The 19,178-nt window shown below is 42.7% G+C and overlaps 1 protein-coding gene across 2 annotated transcripts in view; it reads right to left on the bottom strand.

The window, feature by feature from the left end:
* Nucleotides 1-19,178, bottom strand: part of LOC140575227 (protein unc-13 homolog C-like) — a 237,443-nt gene that overhangs the window by 123,648 nt on the left and 94,617 nt on the right. For both annotated transcript variants that reach the window (XM_072695457.1, XM_072695458.1), the window contains exons 13-16: nt 17,008-17,161; nt 16,087-16,155; nt 11,308-11,397; nt 6,287-6,415 (exon numbers count right to left, since the gene is read on the bottom strand). In XM_072695457.1, coding sequence (XP_072551558.1) covers nt 6,287-6,415; nt 11,308-11,397; nt 16,087-16,155; nt 17,008-17,161 — 442 coding nt within the window. The remainder of the gene's footprint in view (nt 1-6,286; nt 6,416-11,307; nt 11,398-16,086; nt 16,156-17,007; nt 17,162-19,178) is intronic.

The raw sequence follows: 19,178 nt of genomic DNA, 5'->3' as shown, positions 1-19,178 counted from the left end.
CATTATCCCCAGGTCAGGGGATCTACACGGCACCCCAGTATGACGGGTTACGGGTGAGGTGCGTCAGAACCTCCGTCCCTAGAACCTAGCTGCGAAATTCCACGGTGAAGCGGAGAGGCGAAGGCCGTCGGATGGGAGGGACAATGGGGTAAGCGGCAGGTTTAGCTTTAGCATTGGCTTTAGCTCATCAAGCTCCTCAACCTACTACATGTGTGGGGTCCGGCATGATCTTTCGACTGAAGTCTGCCTGTGTATTTTATTCATGTGCAAATGAACCGATGCAAATCCAGTGCGCTGTGTTTTTCTGTGTATTTATCTGGGATTCTCGTATCTCTGAAATAAAGGAGCGTCTTTCATGCACGTTAGTCTCTCTCCGGGTCGTGATGTAGAGCGTCTCCTAATTGCTCTGGTGGCAGAATGAATGGAACTGCTCCTCCGGTATGAATCCTCAGGTTGTGAGATTAAGACTCCCATTGGCTTTCTTCCCTCACTGGCTCGGGGAGAGGGGGGGGGCTGCGTGAGGGTGTATCAGGGAGACTCAGGAACGAGGACAGACAATAGAACATTCACATGCAAATGAGAACTGAGAGGGAGTTTGAGTTCCTGCACTCATTCTCTTTCATTATCGAGGTTGTGTTTTTTTTAGTCTTCTGAATGCAGATGAAGACGTGGTTATGAGAAAACAGCGGCCAGATTGGGGCATTTTTGACCTCAGAGCTGCTCTTACCTGGATATTTCTGGGCTACCTACACTTAACTGAGAAGTGACACCACCTTGCCCATGTCACTACTGTGTGAATACAGTCCACCACCCCAATAATATACAACAGCCATCCAGCGTTTAGAAACCAACCAGTGATGAATGAGGTAGAGAGTGGCAACAAATATAGTATAGCGGACATACAAGGCTGGGGTTTCTAGTAAAGTGACCGGTAGAAATACAAGGCAGGTGTTGCTAATAAAGCGGCCAGTGGGTGGAAATAGAAGGCATGTGTTTTTAAGTGGATAGTAAATTCTCGTTAGTTTCGCCCGCTCTTACTTGCAGGAAGCTTCTACAGTAGCTTTGTGGAAATCTTGACCCGTCTCGCAGCTCTTTTGAGGTCTATTCACAACGTTTAGGTTGGGGGGATTGTAAGAGCCATGGCAAAATCTGGGGTGGTCTACTGTGGAATATATTTTTAGTACATCAGTCCATTCAAAAGTGCATCAGGCTTGATTAGATGCCCCATTTGAAAACCTTTGACCTCAACATTTGTGGTAAAGATGCAGGAATGGTTTTCTTCTAATTAGCAGATGTTGCTGTACAGTAGGAATATCCTGAGAACTGATACTTTAGTACAAAATTAGTGCAAAAATGTGATGGTACTATTACTACTACTACCAAAATAAACTAAAACTACTGCAGCAGTAATCAGATACCAGATACTTTTTACCCGAACTGATGGGGGCAGCATAATAAGTCTACACATGTAGGGGGGGAAGAAGAGGAAAGGTAACCAAAACAGCAACATGTGGATTAGCGCCAGGAGTTGAGTCAGTTGATTAGGGATCTGTATGCATACGGTGTGACAGAGCATTCAGAATGCAAGGAGGTAACCCCTCCAACTTATCTAGCTAAGCACCTCAAAGACAGACATCCAGATATATACACAGAAGTTCAGGTAAGCGAGTTTCACCAAAAACCTCACAACCTGAAAAGTTCCCGTTATTATTTGTGAACTGCACTCAGAAAGGCAACGTTAGCTTGCTTAGGAAAATGCTGTAAATAAAAGCTCATAACCAGATATAAACATGCTGTGTGAGCAGCAACCTCTGTGGTGTATTAATACCTAGAAGCGCTGAGCTCTGGTCATCTGACCACTCTGACCGCTCTTTTACCTACTTGTAGCACGGTTCGGAGATGAAAACAGAGCTAAGCCTTTATGCAAGGAAGCTGTTAGTGACATCTAATGATGGCTTGATGGTGCATTATGGTTATAAGCCAGTACTAGATTCGATACTAGGAACCATGGACGTGCTTTAACTGTTCTAAGTGTACCTGTATGTGTTTAATGTCCAGGCTAGGTGCCACTGTTGACATGCTGTGCCGTAACAGGTAGAGTGAGTTTCATAACAGTGCCCAGTGCATTGCAGGTTATGTCACTGTTTTTGTTATATTAATATTTTGTCTAGTTATTAGAAACTCTATGCCCCTATAAATCCCCTTCTGCCTGAAGACTCTGTCACATTTTCATTACCATTCAATCGTGAACAGTTTTCCCGATCCTCCTCACCGGAGTTCTAATTCAACACACCTGTAACTCATTACCGCTCGTGCACCCTGTCTGTTTCAGTCTAAATTGTATTGCTAAGTATTCCTGACTCCCCACAGTGCATTCTGAGCGGCTCCTTGGTGGCTGTCTTCTATTGAACTGATCATGGCTTGTTGTTTTGAGTCTCCCTCTTGGTTTTGTCCTTCTGGTCTGGTTACTTGGTTGTTTAGCTTTAGGATTTTGACTTTGGCTTGGTTCCCTGTTTATGTATCTGGATTTCCCCATGTCTACTACTGTGCTGATGTTAAACCCAGTTTAAAGCTCCTGTTGATTAAAAGCCCCTTCTGTGAGCGCCGGGTGCGTTTGTGCTTCCAATGTTACAATTGTTTTGTTTTGAATAAGTTACGTCTTTTTTATAACGTGAAGAGAAGATAACACACCTCCATCTCACCCTTGTTGCTGGAAAAAACTATGAATTAAAAAAAAATAAGAGTTCATGCTGGAATACTTTCATTTAAGTGGTTTATTTTTTGTTGTGGATCAAAACTGGTATTGAGAATTATAGAACTTTAGTGGCATTGGTACCAACTACAAAACTTCTGATCGTGACATCCCTACAGCACAGTAGAACAGTGCACCACCATAGTGCTAAATCTATCTGAGGGGTTGGTAATCAGCTCATGCTCGGATTTCACTTGACCGCATGAATAGCCAGGCATAAACTATGGATGCACCGATCCGATACTAGGATCGGATATCGGTCCCAATACTAACAGAACTATCTGTATAGGAAAATCATTCTGATCCAAAGGATTGATCCATTCATGAAACCTGATTCTTGCACTGCTGCTATTCTAGGCTTCATAACCCAGGATCAGAGTAACTTACAGATATCATACACATATGATAGCAAAAAGCAAGACTTCCCCTATCTCACCAGCATGGTGCCATCAACCTGTGATCAGCAAGTAATCCAGCACAGTTACTTATTTTAGTGACCAATAAACAGAAATTGGGTTTGTTTTTTGTTAATAAAATAATAATTACGTCAATCCTGATGCCTTAAGTCTCTCCCAGATGTTCAGGTATATAGTTTACTAATTCAACAACAGTATCAGATCTGTATCAGGTATCGGCCAATTCGCAAAGTTCATGTATCGGTATCTATACTGGAACAAAAAAAGATAGGTCGGTGCATCCCTAGTGTAAACACCGGCAAGACGCACTGTGATCAGATTATGATCGGATCACTCAAACCACATTTGGAGGTGGTCAGAGACGGATCTCGTCCATTTTGAGAAAACAAGATCGGATTCCGCCAGACAAGTGAAATACGCTGTATAAATGAGAGTAATAATTACTGTGGATCTAGGCCTTGCTCTCCCTCCCTCGTTCTCTCGCTGTGTATGTGCATTCGCGCTCCTGCTTTTACCAGTAGATGAGAGCAGTATTACAGAGTGAGTTGCCTTGTGGTTTAAAAAGCCAGTTAAAAGCAGTTGCATTTCCTGAGCGCCATTATGGGAATCCGAGAACTATCTATCTATGGTTCCACCATATTTTAGAAGAACCCTGATCGTTCCTCTACACTGCTCACAGTCTCCCGGAGCAGGGCGGTTGTGTACAGGAAGTCAAGCGGAAATGATTTATGGTGTGAAATCGGATCTCATCTGGTCACGCTGGGGACGCATTTTAAGCATTAGAAGTGTAAACAGAATCTGGTCAAAGTAGATCCAGATACCATCTGGACACAAAATGCATGTTAATGCCAGGTGTAAACATGCCCTGAAGGTCTTTTGCAGTCAAACAAGGGTGTTAAGTGGCCTTTCTAGCCATCCGGATCCTTTCTATGCACACCTCAACTTGACCTCCAGCATTCCCGTTAACTGCCTTTCCTTAATTAGATCCTAACCTGAGCAAACTGAGCTGCCTGACAACACTCTCCTGCTTTGTGGGCATCAATTATTTGAATTCTCAGAGTGCCAGGCAGCTGCTTGCCTACAGTTTTTCGTACCGTTGTAGGGAAGCACTTTCTCTTTTGGTCATACATTTAGGGGTTGTTTGGCTGAAGTATAAAGAATTTGTGCTTATTCTACAGTAAAGAACAGTGGCCTCAGAGCGGATTACAGTTGGAGGACGATGCGCTGAAGAAGGAAAACAGCTCAGGGGAGAAAGAAATCAAATAAGGGACAGCAGCTTTACAGCAGCTTTATGGTTTCTGCACGAAAGATGATGTCATTTGTTGTGGTGGGCAGTAAGCTCTGGGCGTTTGCACAGCCTGGAGTCACCAACAGAACATAGTGAATCAATGCAGAGTGTGTGTGACTGTTTAAGGGAGCATGTGTGTGTGTATTTGGATGTGTGTAGCTAGAGGCTTTTGCGTGGTTCTGTGCATGTGTGTTTCTACATGCATGTGACTGCATGGGTGTTTGTGCAAATACACACATATACACACACAGTGAGAGTAGGTGTGTGTAGTAGCAGCATGTACACATGAATGGTTTATTTGTGTTTAGCAGAGCAGATTTACTGCTCATTGCTGTAGTGTGTGAGTGTGTGTGTATGTGTGTGTGTGTAGGCTTTGTTAAGTCGGTCGTCAGGGCTGATGTAAAGGAAGAGATCAAAGAGGCTTTAGTGATCAGAAACTGGTCAGGGGTCAGCGTCTTTGGTTGATGCACTGATTACAATTTTCTCTCTCTCTCTCTCTCTCTCTCTCTCTCTCTCTCTCTCTCTCACACACACACACACACACACAGCCTTGGCTTCCATAAGCACCGCTACAATATATAAAATAAAATACTGGATTTAGACAGTAGAGCAGAATTAAAAATAAAGCGGAATCACCCCTTAGTTCAATGGTTACAGTGTAAACCGAGTCATTCAGAGTGGACCTCTGTTCTAGAGAAACGGCAGAATTCTTCCCAGTGGTGGTGAAAGGAACCATACTGAAGAGTCTGTAGAGTTTACCGCTCTAAAAACTACAGATTTCTTTTTTGGGACTTTTGGGCACCCCTGTTTAAATGCCATTTTCTTTTACTGAATAAAACATTAAAAAAATGTTATGGTACATTTTATATTTAGTTTTTTCCCAATATGTCAAATTCAGTAAAATGAATAGAATTCATGTTTAAAAAATTCATACAAATGGCAGGTTTGCTTCCGATAAATGATTTATCACTTATTTACACTAAGTCTATGTGCTCATGTTTCCGAATATTTTTAAATAAGGAAATTTCCTCCCTCCGTTTTTAAAATTATTTTCATTCTCACAGAGACAAAAACACTTGCATGAGCATGTTTAATCCCAAATTACACACTACTCCCTCTAATACAGTAATTACATTCACTCATATGTGGAAGCTGAAATCTAGTGCTGTCTGCATGTAGATTCTGTAGTTTTAGGACTTATGTAGTTCACTATGTTGGGGATAAGGTATTTGAGATTCAGCCAGAAACATGCATGTGTTGTGACATCAGTGTCTTTATAAAGCTCAGTTTTCTCCGTCCACACAACAACACTGAAACCAGTCTTCTAATGGAGTCTTCAAGAAATCTCCACCTTAGAGAGGGTTTATTAATAAGATCAGTTTTAACGACAGTTTGTGTGGACGGGAGACAAAAACCTCTCAAAAACCATTGAAAATGCACCATCTGTCCAAACTTTTGCATACAACTGTACCCGAAAACTAAACAACCATAAAATGGTTGTTTTACTGCATTTTGGAGAAGATTTTACCTAAAAAGTGTTTTTTTTTATAAAAATCTATTCTATCAGATCAGTCACTCTTTTATCATCATCATCACTACATATGAAACTCAGAAGACCCGTTTAGGTACACTGGTGACCTTGGACAGTAAATACAATGGCTCTATGTGAGTTGGTCATTTTTTCTACAATGAACCACTTCACATCGAACTCACTTTGAATGACTGTTCACATTTTATCCACTAAATTACACAGTTGTCTTGGAAATGTAAGAAAAACACACCCCCTCCACACACACACACTTTCTGTAACACTGCTGTGTCACTGAGTACCTGGTCCAGTAGCTGGTTGTAGAGTTCGTGGCAGTTGTCGAAGATGTATTTGTAGGTGGAGTCGAGGCAGGCCCTGACACAGTCCTTTACCACCAGGCTTGCTCTGGGGGGGCTCTGCAGCTCCTGGACCTAAGAAACACACACACAGACAGACCTGTAAACACACTTACACTACTGCAGTGACATTGGCGATGCTAGATACCCAGATCTGCCCATTTAACCTCTTGAATTTGAGAATTGAGTATTACCCTACATAGTTCAAAAGTTCAAAATAAAATATACAGTCATATCAGAAAATACTGACCACCTACCTAATAGTGGGAATGCCCACCCCTGGCTTGGATGGACTGTATTGGGTTATGGAAGGTGTTCATTATAGAGGTTAGCTGCTCTACTGTGGTGCGTAGATTGCTCAGGACCACTTGCCAGAGTCGTCATTTCCCGAGGGGCACCACTGGTATGCCATTGGGAGGCACACAATGTGCGAGAGGTCCATTCTCGCAGCGCTACACTCCAGAACATCCCACAAAGTGAGCGATTTCCGAGATGCTACCACCCCTAATTCGGAATGAATTCGGCCGAGGACGTCACAGATGCCACATGACAGGGTTGCAAAACGATCGACTGATGAACCAATAGTGCATGATAACAGGGTGCCGTGTGCCAGGTGAGGGGTGGTACCATCTCGGAATCTAAGCTAAGTTCATGGGACATACTGAGAGTGGACTTCACGCACACTGAGTGCCTCCTACTGGCTAAACAGTGGTGCCCTACAGGTCTTTTATGCCACAGTGGAATCACAACGACGTACAGAGTGATCAATGAGCCACAGTGGAGCAGTTAACCTCTATAATGAACACCTTCCTAATACAGTCCATGCCACAGCGCCTCACTAGTGTCATCTGAGCCAAGGGTGGGTATTCCCCACTATTAGGTAGGTGGTCATAATATTCTGATGTGACTCTGTGATCTACTACTGTGATTTAGGAGGCTTTTACATGCCATTTTTGATATGCCGGAAAACACCCTGCTGGTTTGTTGTGGGTGGAGGTCGATGCAAGCAGCAACCTCTGTCAAACAAGTTCAGCGGGGTGTCACTTTGGAGCACTGCCATGAGACGATGTCTGCTGTCCACCAACTCATTGTTTACATTGAAAGCAGTGACAAGCAGAGTGTATGTGGCTTTCCAGTGTACTTGTGGAGGTGAGGGGGTTGCAAAGGACAGGGTGTGTGTGTGTGTGTGTGTGTGGGGGGGGGTATCGTATAACGATTTGTTGATCTATCACTTTAACTGGAACTTAAAACTCAAAAGAATCGTTCAGAGAGGTTCTGTCTCATTCAGAGGAGGAGGAGGAGAAGGAGGAAGAGAGGGAGTGTGAATATTTTGTGCATCCTCTTACATAAGAGAAAGCAAATGATGCTGTGCTTCCTCAAGTGTGTGTGTGTGTGTGTGTGTGTGTGTGTGATTAAAGAGTCTCTAAAAGCAGCCACTGTAGGATGTACCACTCGCATTGCCCATAATGCATTGTGACAGTCTAAGTTTTTATTGTGTGCCTTGCGGTGCTTTCTCTGTGGGTGGGGCCTTTCAGCCCCAGCTTACTAATTCACTCTCTCACACACACTCTCTCTCTCTCTCACACACACACACACACACACACACACACACACATACACAAAGTGATGTCACTCATTAAAGTGCCAGACACACTTTCAGAGCTAATGAATAGGACGGTCGTTTGAGGAGAATGAAGATACAAGAATAGGAGTGGGAATGAATGTGTGTGTGTGTGTGTGTGTGTGTGGGAGGGTGTGTGTGTGGGGGGGGTGTGAGAGAGAGGGAATTATGTGGAGACTGATTTTCTTGTATAAAGACATGCATGCTTAACAAATCTGTGGAATTCCCCTTTAATGTCAGTCCAGTTAAAGTGTGCTCTTCTCCAAACCTTGCTGACACATCTGGGCAAGTAAGGTCAGTGTGCTGGTCACCTGCCTCAGAGCCAGTCCAGAACCAGTGCCTCAACGTCATCTGCTGTAGGCAGTCATCTCCCTCTCTTTTTTTCTCTCTCTTTTTCTCTGTCACCCCCACACACACACACACACACACACACTACAGGAACTGCAGATAAATGTTCACCATTCCAAATCCAGATCTTTTAGTCTACGTAGCAACAGATGTTTTACTGATTGTTTCCCATAGGAATGTATGGGGTGCAAAAGTTTGTGCCCCCGTCTTATGACACAATCATACAAATGCACAAGAACCACCCAACCAGCATAATGGGCTACCACAGGAACCACTTAGAAACACGCTAGAAACCATCTGTGATACCACTGCAATCACCTACGATACTGAAGCAACTGTAAAAAACACCACTAAGCAACACCATATCAACCACCTGGGTTATCATAGCAACCATTTAGCAACTACCTAGCATCCCTATAGCTACCACTTATCAACACTATAACACCTGTCTAGCCACACCATTGCAACCACCTAGGATATTATAATAACCACCTAACAACTATGCAGCTACCACCTAGCAATCACCTAGCAGCCCCATGAAAACCACCTGGGACAACATAGCAACTACCTAGCAACCACCTTGCAACACCATTGCAACCACCTAGGATGCTATAATAACTACCTATCAACTACCCACTAACCAATTAGCAACCATCTAGCAGTCCCAATGCAACCACTGGGCATACCACAGCAACTACCCAGCAATTCCATAGCAACCACCTGGGATACGACAGCAATCACCAAGCACAACCACAGCATCCCAACCACCTGGGATACTATAATAACCAGCTTGCAACTACCACTACGCAAAACATTTTACCCTGGTGACCACATAGCAACAGCCTAGCAACTGCTTGGAAGTGGGAACCACTTAAGCGGCACAAATATACTTTCTTCCCCAGTTTTTATTTATTTATTTATTCATTTTATTAAATCTAATAACTCATACTCACGTCCTGCCTCGCATTCCCCTTCCCAGCGAAGCACGGATGGAGGGTAGTGTCTAGCTGATTAGCCCTGAGCTAAAGGGTCAAGGTAATGGACTGGGCATAAAGTGCAGGATTTTCCCTTATAGTAATTCACCCAAACTATCACAACAGGCAAGCTGCTCTGTATCAGCATACGCAGAGAAGCCTCCAAGAAAACCGCCCAGAACGGCGTTGCCAGTGAAGTTACTCACACGCTCATATTAGCTCATATTAGTGTTACGCTCATAGATTGACAACAGAGTTTGGATTCTGCCATCAACTAGAGCTCAGCGCACGTGGGAGGTGACCTGAAAACAGCAAAGTACGCTGCCGGCTTTCTGCAAAAGCCATTGGCATTTCAGCAGCAATTACACACACTGCTCTGATTTCCTTGGTATTAGGCCAAGAGTGTGTGTGTGTGCATTCCAGGCGTGCACTGAGGTTCTATATGTGAGGTTATTATGTAACACTGGAGGGGAAGAGTGATAGAGACAGTAAATGTACATGAAGCACAGCCAGGTATTCCTTCCTAACGAGGATGCAAGTACATCTACCCTCAGAGAGAGCAGGGCCATACCAGAGCCCTCCAACACACACACACACACACACAGGCACACACTGCCTTTAAAGAGCAAATGGGAAAAACATTAAGGACTGCCATCAAAAGAACAGTCCTCATTTCCTCCAACACAACAGAACATAAATATTCATTTTCGGGGATATCTCAAGCAAGACGGACATCTTTTTTTCACGCAGCCAAATGAGACATCAGACGCCCTTAACTAATACAGACAGATTCAATACACACACACATACACACACACATTCATAGCTATACATCTGTACCCAATGACGCGTAGCGCATTGAAAACGAGGCACTGTACTCAACGTTGTGCTTTCTCCATGTGCAGCGGAGCAGAGCGCCCCAAACACACAAGAGATGACTGTTCCTGTATCGATCTGCCCAAGCTTCTCAATCCAGGAGTTCATTTGCACCCTCACCCGGAGAGAGAGGGAGAGAGAGAGAGATAGAGAGAGAGAGAGAGATACACTGGCTGTAATATATTTATCTTGTTATTTCCAGCCGCAATGTTCGCTAAGTACGAGTCGTTCATTTTTAAGCGTGTACCTTTAAAGGAAATGACTGAGAAGCCCAACATGCATAACATCAGCCAAATCAGACGTCTGAGAGCTCAGAGCGTCCCCCTCCTCCTTTATTACAGCCTCTTTCAGCTTTCAGCAGCTAACACCTACAGGAGCTTTTCCAGACCTCCAAAGTCCTCCCAAACACATTCAATGATGCTGAGGTCTGGACTCTGGGCTGGATCAGCACATTGTTCTGAGAACAGTGGCAGCCTCTTTGTTTGGTCTGTCTGTTTGCTTTTTTCAATAGGAGCTTCAATATAATCAGCTCCACACCCTCGTCTCCCAGTGGAAGGACAGACAGAAATATTTGTGGATGTGGACGTGGATGTGTCAGTTCTGAAGAGAGAGTGGAGCTTTTTAAATTCTTATCTTATATCTAATCTTCTCAGAAGTATCTTCTCAAAAATGAATGTTTTGGCTGGAAACTCAATGAATGAAAGGCTACAGTTACAATGTACAGGCCATTACCTCTTAAGCTCCACACACACTCTGTAAACAGCCTCCTTCAGTACTTCCATGCAGTGGACATTCCTTTTCAATTCCTTCTGTGATATTTTATATCTGTCCCATTTCCCATTTAAATGTGCACGAGTATTCATTTCAGACAGTCCAGTCTGAGTACAGGGTTGTACAGTATAGTGAGGGTTCAGACTCAAGCTGAGTCAGAGGTACTGTATAGGCTGCTCTTGTATCCCTGCAGTGTGTGTGTGTGTGTGCTGATAACTAGCATGAGTGAGGCAGAATACTGATGTCAGTCACTGATGGGGTGGGGAGAGGGAACAAACTCTCAGAGTCTTGGGATCACTGAAAATGCCTAAGTAAGGTAGGCATCTGTCAAGATAAAGTGTGTGTGTGTGTGTGTGTGTGTGTGTGTGTGCGTATACCTTCATCCTGAAGAAGGTGATGCTAGTCAGCAGGTCCACTGTGGATTTCAGGTCCTGAAGTCTCTCTGGATTTCCGGCAGGGAAATTATCCTGTAATTACATGAGGACAGTTAGGACTCTCGCTCTCTCTCTTTCTCTCTCCCTACCTCTCTCTACCATCTATTTGTCGCTCTCTCTCTCCTACTGTTCCCTCATTACCGTTTTCAGTCACAATATATCTCTACATTGAAACTGCACTGCCAATACTGTGCAGAAAACCAAAACACTGGCAGCAGAATTGGTGCATTTTATACAATATACAGGTATATTCAGTTCTCCAGCTGAAGCACAGGACCAACTCCATGCCAGTCTCTGAATGATCTGCTTTGATTTATAGAGTAAAATAGCCGAACATGCATTAGAGTCTGCTTTATGGCAAAAAATACAACTGTGGTCATACAGCGTATCAAAGTGGAGAGCTGAAATGCAGTTAGGCTTAAGTCCAGGTTCAAATAATTGAATCAGGGTTTGGATTATTGAGTCAAGGCGATTGTTTTTCCACAAACCATTTCAGCTAACTGGGTTACTGGGTTTTATAGCCGAGTCTGGCTTCAATGTGGCTTGGTGACAGAAGGAAGGATCTATGGCTACAAAAATGTCCAGGACATGCTGATAATGCTGATTTATTGTTTTCTATACAGAAGTGTATAGATATAGATTTGTTAACTCTTTCAAATTGAAAGTATTTTAAAGTTAAATCTTTATAGTTCTTTAATGTACTTTTTAGTTAATTTTTTAAAGAGTTTATACTAATAAAATACTTTTTATTATTTAAGATAAATTTTAATTAAAAATTACTTTTGTTAACCTTTATAAAATGTTAAAGTGTATTATTAAGTAATATTATTTTTATAAAAAATAAGTTTTAGTTAGGATAAAAATGGCTAACTTTACTAATTAAATGATCATTTTAACTTTTTAGTCAACTCTCAACTTATCCCAAATGCCTGGATGGAGCACCATCATTTCAGCGATCTGCATTCCAGTCCCACTGCTTCACAGCTTAACGCTAAAGAGCTTTATACCCCTCTAGCCCACACCTGTCATTAGTCATGGTGCCATGGTGCTCCAGAGAGTCCTATTCTACTGGCAATACTTCTCTACAGGGACTAGTCAAGCTGTGTGTGTGCATTTGTCCATCTGTGTCAGCAATAGGTGGGACTTAAAATAGCTGAATGCTTCCATTAGAAGGGGTGTCCACAAACATTTGGACATATAGTGTGAATTCATATCCCAGCTGCAAATGAAAACACATTATCATTTAGAGTGGAAGCAGAACCCGTCACACGTCTGAAAGGAAATGAACCCCTCAGTCATGAACCCATGAGCTCCTTCTCCTGTAACATCGTGCAGCATATTAACTTGACGGTGAGCAGAAAAAATGACTGCGCCTGTCCTACACACTCATTCGTGCCTCACAAGCGGCAGCACAAGCCTGGAGGGTCTTCACACACAACAAAGAAGAACGTGCACCATCAGGAATCTCCTCCTCCTCCTAATCGTCCAGTTTATTTTTTTTTGAGGGGCCTCGGGCTGTGATAGCGGCTTTTGAAAATGTCAGTGATTTCCGAGCAGAGACGGTTATGTAAAGACAAAGCCTGAGCTTTAATTTGGTGAGAACTTTGAGAAAATTTAGAGCAGCTAAGAGCGAGTCGTTAACCCGTCTGTGGGCGGCGGCTGCCGTTCCAGGCAGTTTTCTGGACGGCGTGCTGTCAGTTCTCACCCCACGTTTCCCCCACAAAGCTCTAATTACTCCGTCACGGCTAATGGAGTGGCAGTGATGTTTGCCAACATCAAAAATGCAAACAGAAACACGGTGAATCAGCTTAAGGTGCCAGTGAGAGAGAGCCTTTTATGCAGTAAGTGGTTTATGACTCTATGGCTCAGCTCAGCAGTTTCACTGGAGCAGAAGGCCCGCTGTGAGGGTACACTGCCCTGATAAAATTAGCAAGTGTTATTGTTGGGCCAAACATGCGGGTTGATAAAGGACCAGTTTCGTTTGCAGCGACACTGGCTACAACTTTCTGCACAAACTGCAAGCAATGAAATGAAAATGCGGCTAAAAGTCAGCGAGTTTTGCTGCCTGGCAGCTTAGTTCCATGAAACTGACGATAAAACACTTGATAAGTTCATTTCCTGTAAGAGACTGACCGACTGACTCTAACTTTATGTATGGCGTAAACTCCATACTCTCACACATGCTTATGAAATGACCACGTGACGGTTCGATACCAATACACGTTCCATTACACACCTACTTACATAAACAAACCAATAATCTATTGAGATCATTCTGTGTGTGTGTTAGCTTAGCCATTCCCAGTGCTCTCCTAGAGGAAGGCCGGTAATCCCATCTAGTTCCCATTCAACACCTAATTTATGTAATCAGTCATTAAGTAAATCAGGTGAGCAGCTGGTGAAATGAAACCGTCCCAAACAGTGACTGGAGCTCACAGAGAAGATCAGCTCCTACACCTATGCTCTTCTTACTGTGTTCTTCTAACCAATGTCTCCTAACTGTGTTCTCTTAACTGTGTTCTCCTGTGTTCTTCTGACTGCGTACCCCTAATTGTGTTCTCCTAATTATGATCTTCTAACTGTGTTCCCCTAACTGTTCCTCTGTGTTCTTTTGACTGTGTTCTCATAACTATTCTTCCTACTGTGCTCTTCTAACTGTGTTCTCCTGTGTTCTTCCAACAGTATTCTTCCAACTGTGTTCTCCTGGGATCTTCCAACTGTGTCCTCCTGGGATCTTCTAACTGTGCTTTTCTAACTGTGTTCTCCTGTGTTCTTCCAACAGTATTCTTCCAACTGTGTTCTCCTGGGATCTTCCAACTGTGTCCTCCTGGGATCTTCTAACTGTGTTCTTCTAACTGTGTTCTCCTGGGATCTTCTAACTGTGTTCTTCTAACTGTGCTCTCCTGGGATCTTCTGACAGTGTTCTTTCTACTGTGATCTTCTATCTGTGATCTTTTGACTGTGTTCTAACGAACATATCAGTAAATTTCCCACCCAACAGCATGTTCAGACTACTGTCCACTGAGTGTTTATTTGGAATGAGTTTATTTAAAGGTTTATTCTAATATTTCTAATAGTTCTACAGGTAAACAGACTCCCTGCTGAGATACACAGTTTTAAACAGTGCCTGACTCTCTAAGACTTGTCTACAGTGCTGTACATCTCATACCCAGTAAAATAAAGAGCGACGGGAACGCTGAGGTACAAAACTGAGTTTCCAGGCTGTCCCTGCCACATTCCGCCTCAGCTTTAGGGAAAAGCAAACTCACTTTGGATCGGAATCTCATTGTAGGGAAATGTCTGGCCTGGCACAGTGAGGAGAAGCTGATGTGAATTGTATTACTGTCAGGAGGCATTGCACTGAAACAGACAGGTAAAGTGAAGGTGATACTTCCTGGCAGGCTGCCAAGTGTGTGTGTGTGTGTGTGTGTGTGTGTGTGTGTGTGTGTGTGTGTGTGTGTGTGTGAGTGTGACTCTCATGACTCTGCTGTCAGCATCTCTATGTGTGTGTGTATAGGTGTGTGTATGTGTCTGTGTGTTCCTGCCTATCTGCCACCAGCATGTCAGCATAGAGGTTCAAGCTGACTGTGATATGCACTATAGAAAGTGCACAGGCCTGAGAGAGTGCTCAGTTAGGCAGCAACTGTACCAAGGAAGATTCAGCCTGGTTACAGTAGGTGTGTAATGTATGTAAAAAAAATAGGTTCTTTAAGGGTTCTTTAGCTTTTGTGAAGGCAATAGGCAATGGCTCTATATTTATCTCCTGAAGGAGAAACCGTCTAGACAGTATATATATATAGTATATAATATATATATATATATATATATATATATATATATATATATATATATAGTTCTATATAGGACCAAGAAGGTTTGCATTATTATCAACGTTTCCACAACCATACAGAAGCCATTTTGCCTTAGAATGTATTGTTTTTATTGTCTATTTTCCACTACTATTTCCACGGTTCCTCCAGTCATGTTTGTGTGTTGGATAGATACAACCATCCAATAATCCATCCATACAATCTACCTAACTGCTCATCAGTTGTCCATCTATTATCCATCATTCATCACCTATTCATCTACTGTATCTGTTCAAATCTACATTAACAACCATCCATTCTTCTGTCATCTATCCATTCATCATCGGTACAGCCACTGTACTGTTTTAACTGTCTGAGTACCAGCACTGTGTTAAAAAAAAAAACAATAATAATAATAATTATATATATATATATATATATATATATATATATACGGACAGGCAGACAGACAGACAGACAGATAGATAGATAGATAGATAGATAGATAGATAGATAGATAGATAGATAGATAATAAGGCAGACAGACAGACAGAAAGACAGGTCGATCGATTGACAGACAGATAGACAGGCAGACATTCTGAATAATACCAAACTAATCTAATTGTAGAAAAATTTTATGCTGCACTGATTCACTTAATAAAGGCTGAGTTCGGGAATTTACAACTGTAGTAGCATTACAGCATCTCCATCTCACATTACACAAAGCTCTCTCCAGCCCTCTCTGATAGCACACTCAGATCATGTGCTGTGATGTCATTTAGCACCAGCAGCCTTTAACAAACACACTGAAATGTCTATTCAGCAGACAAACGCACAGTAAATCACTCCATTATTCATTTGTTGTTAACAGTGTATAATTCTTCATGTCCTATTAGTCCTATGGTTTTCTTACCCGATACTTGGACAGGTCAATCCTCAGAGAGTTGTGCAGCTGATCCAGTAGTTTCACAAACTTCTCCCTCTGTGGAAAAACAAGCGACATTCAGTGTTAGTATTGACCTGCAGTACTTAGTACTTACAGCATATACATATACAGTATCTACCCAAGCATCCATCTGTCTATCTATCCATCCATTCATGCAACTAAACGTTTATCCATTCAGCCATCATCTGTTCAACCATCCATGCAAACGTCCATCTGTTATCCACGTATTCATCCGTTTATGGAACTTTCCATCCATCCACCCACCAATCCATCCATTTATCCATTCAGTTACCACCTCTATCCAATCATCCTTCTGGTTATCCTCATCTGCCAATCCATTCATCCACCTCTTTTCTATCTATTCATCCCTTATACATCCATGCATTTCTTATCAATTATTCATTATCCATATCAATCCATCCACCCATCCCGTTTGTTTTAATATAACATTATATATATGCCATTATATATCCAACCAGTCATTCATCTCCCCCTCCATCCATCCAGCCATCCATCAATCCTTTATCCATTTTCCATCCATCTATGCCTTATCGATTATTCACTTTCCATGTCAGTCCATCCACCCATCTATCCAACCATCCATTCAGCTACTGTTGTTCCTCCATCTATTCATCAACCTATCCATCCACCCATCCACCCATTTATACATTTAATTATCTGACTTCCATTCAAACACCCATTCAGTTATCCTCATCTGGCCATCCATCCATCCCTTATCAATTATCCATATCAATCAATCAATCCATCCATCCATCCAACCATCTATACATTCATCCACCCATTCATCCTTTATAAAATTATCCATTATCCAACCATCCACTCATCCATCCAGCTATCTGTCTGTTCATTCCAAACTGATGATCTGACCCCGAAGTTTGAAGCAGCAAATCTGTCTGAGGCAGAGATGTTGGTGGTAGCGGTGGTGGTGTGGGCGAAGTAGGCGTTGATGTTGGCCAGCAGGTTACTCATTACAGCCGGGACACCGGGACACATGTACTTTGATGAAAGGCAGGAGAAATGACTGAAAGAGAACGAGAGAGAGAGAGAGAGAGAAAGAGTAAAGAATTGAATAAAAACGCCCAGCTTCTAAACAGACTCTACGTTCCTCTCGCGCAGGATCTCCCAAGGGTGGCTATAAAAGCTGAAAATGAGAAAGCAATTATTATGACTACAAACTGTTACTGCCGGCACCACTGCTGAAACAGCCCCCCTGTCTCCACTCTGACAGGCTGAATTTTTCACATAAATAAAAAATTGACGGCCCTCTTTAAATCCCCTGGGCATTTTTACTTTGGGAGTTAAAAAAACAACCATAAACACGGTGAAGTTCCGTGCTAATTAAAGAAAAAGAACAGATCGTCCAGGAAGCTACCTCTCCTTCTTCTGAAAAATATTGCTATTTTTTTGTTTTTCACAGCAGATGTTTACACTGCAAGCCCAAAACTCAGAAAGAGCATCCCAGTTTCACAGTCATCATCAGTGCCATTTCGTCCACACGTAACATCAGTGAAGCAGTGGGCACACACTAAAGCCCCTTTCATTCTCAGGCTGATTACATCCTAACCAGTCCTCCTCACCATTACTGCAGGGTCAGTCCCTCCACATCCCTTAATCCTGGTCTATCTTGTGCACCAGATCACCAGCTTTGCTGCTCCATATAGAACATTCAGCTTACCTTTATTTACCAAATCAACCTTTATCAAAGAGTTCTAAAACCATCAACCCCCAGTCCTTAACACACTAAGGTGTATCACTCAGTAATGACAGGGACTTCTGTACAAACTAATGGGGCTTTTCTTATGTAACAGAAGTTTGTAATAACTTTTTAAGGGGTGAACTCAACCCGAAACCATAACAATCAAAAGCACACTGCAGCAGGTTATATTATGCATGCGCCACAAATCCATCCTGTCCATCAGGTTCACAAATGTGGCCCCCAAGCTCTCAGCAAAAGCTTATAAAAGGCATATTCCACCGGAATTAGAATAGGATAAGTCTCTCCACACCTTTTTCCCAAAAGAAACTTTAAAAGAACATCTTTCTCTTTCATTTAAAACAGGGTACTTAGGTCCATAACTAAACTAACTAGGGTCCAAGGAAGCCTATTATTACTATGCCCCAGTTCTTAACTACATGCCATATTTGACATAGCACTAGCACCAGCACTGCCAGAAAACATGGACAGCCATCCTCAACTAATGAATCAAGCCATGCCATGTGTCTAGTTGCAGCTAAAATCCCATGTCCCAAGCCTCCATCGGTGGTCTCACCTTCTCTTTTGTAAAGGGACCACCAGCTACATTTCAGAGTGGAGTCTAATCCCATTATCTAAGTCCATTTTGTTTCCTGCAAGTCCACTAGAGTCCAGAAGTTTAATATCATTGTGCAAGCAAAGTACAGTGACCGCTGTTTAAGGCCACTGAAGATTCCAAAAGTTGAAGACTCTAGTCTTCCACAGATTTTACTGGTTGCTCCTCAAGTGGTCTAACACCTGGAAAGCCAGGTCTGCCAGTTCTGCCAGCTGCTCTGCAGTCACCCACTCCGAGCCTTTCCTCACATGGCAGATCTTAGTAATGCCAGCCTCAACAAGGCTGACTCTCAATGTACCAGAAACCCAGAACATTGTAGGAAGTTTCTCAAACACTGTTAGACAGAGATATCTCTTTTTAAAAGGGAGAAGAGCTGCCATGCCTGCAAAGCTGCAAACAAAGTCAAGCCTCTTAGGTCCAGGGTTTCCAACAAAAGATAAAACAGACGTCTATCTAAGCCCATGCGAACGCCAGCCTGGAGGAGAGCGCAGGCCACATCCATCCATCCATGACATTCATGATACAGTAGCTGCTGCACTGCCCTCCTGCACAGAGAGATGCAAAACCGTAGCCATTACAGCAGTCTGATCCATGACAAGAAAACATCCCCAAAACTAAATTCTAATAATAAAGATTTCTAATAATGCAGAACAAATACTCAGGCTCTACCTTTTAGGCACACATTATGATTGGTCCATGTGTCCAGAAGGCCTTTAATCCTATTGGCAG

The sequence above is a fragment of the Salminus brasiliensis genome, chromosome 13 (genome assembly GCF_030463535.1).
Source record: "Salminus brasiliensis chromosome 13, fSalBra1.hap2, whole genome shotgun sequence".
NCBI classification, from domain to species: Eukaryota; Metazoa; Chordata; class Actinopteri; order Characiformes; family Bryconidae; genus Salminus; species Salminus brasiliensis.
The sequence above is the reverse complement of the archived record's forward strand: the minus strand, read 5'-3'. Positions and strand labels throughout refer to the sequence as shown.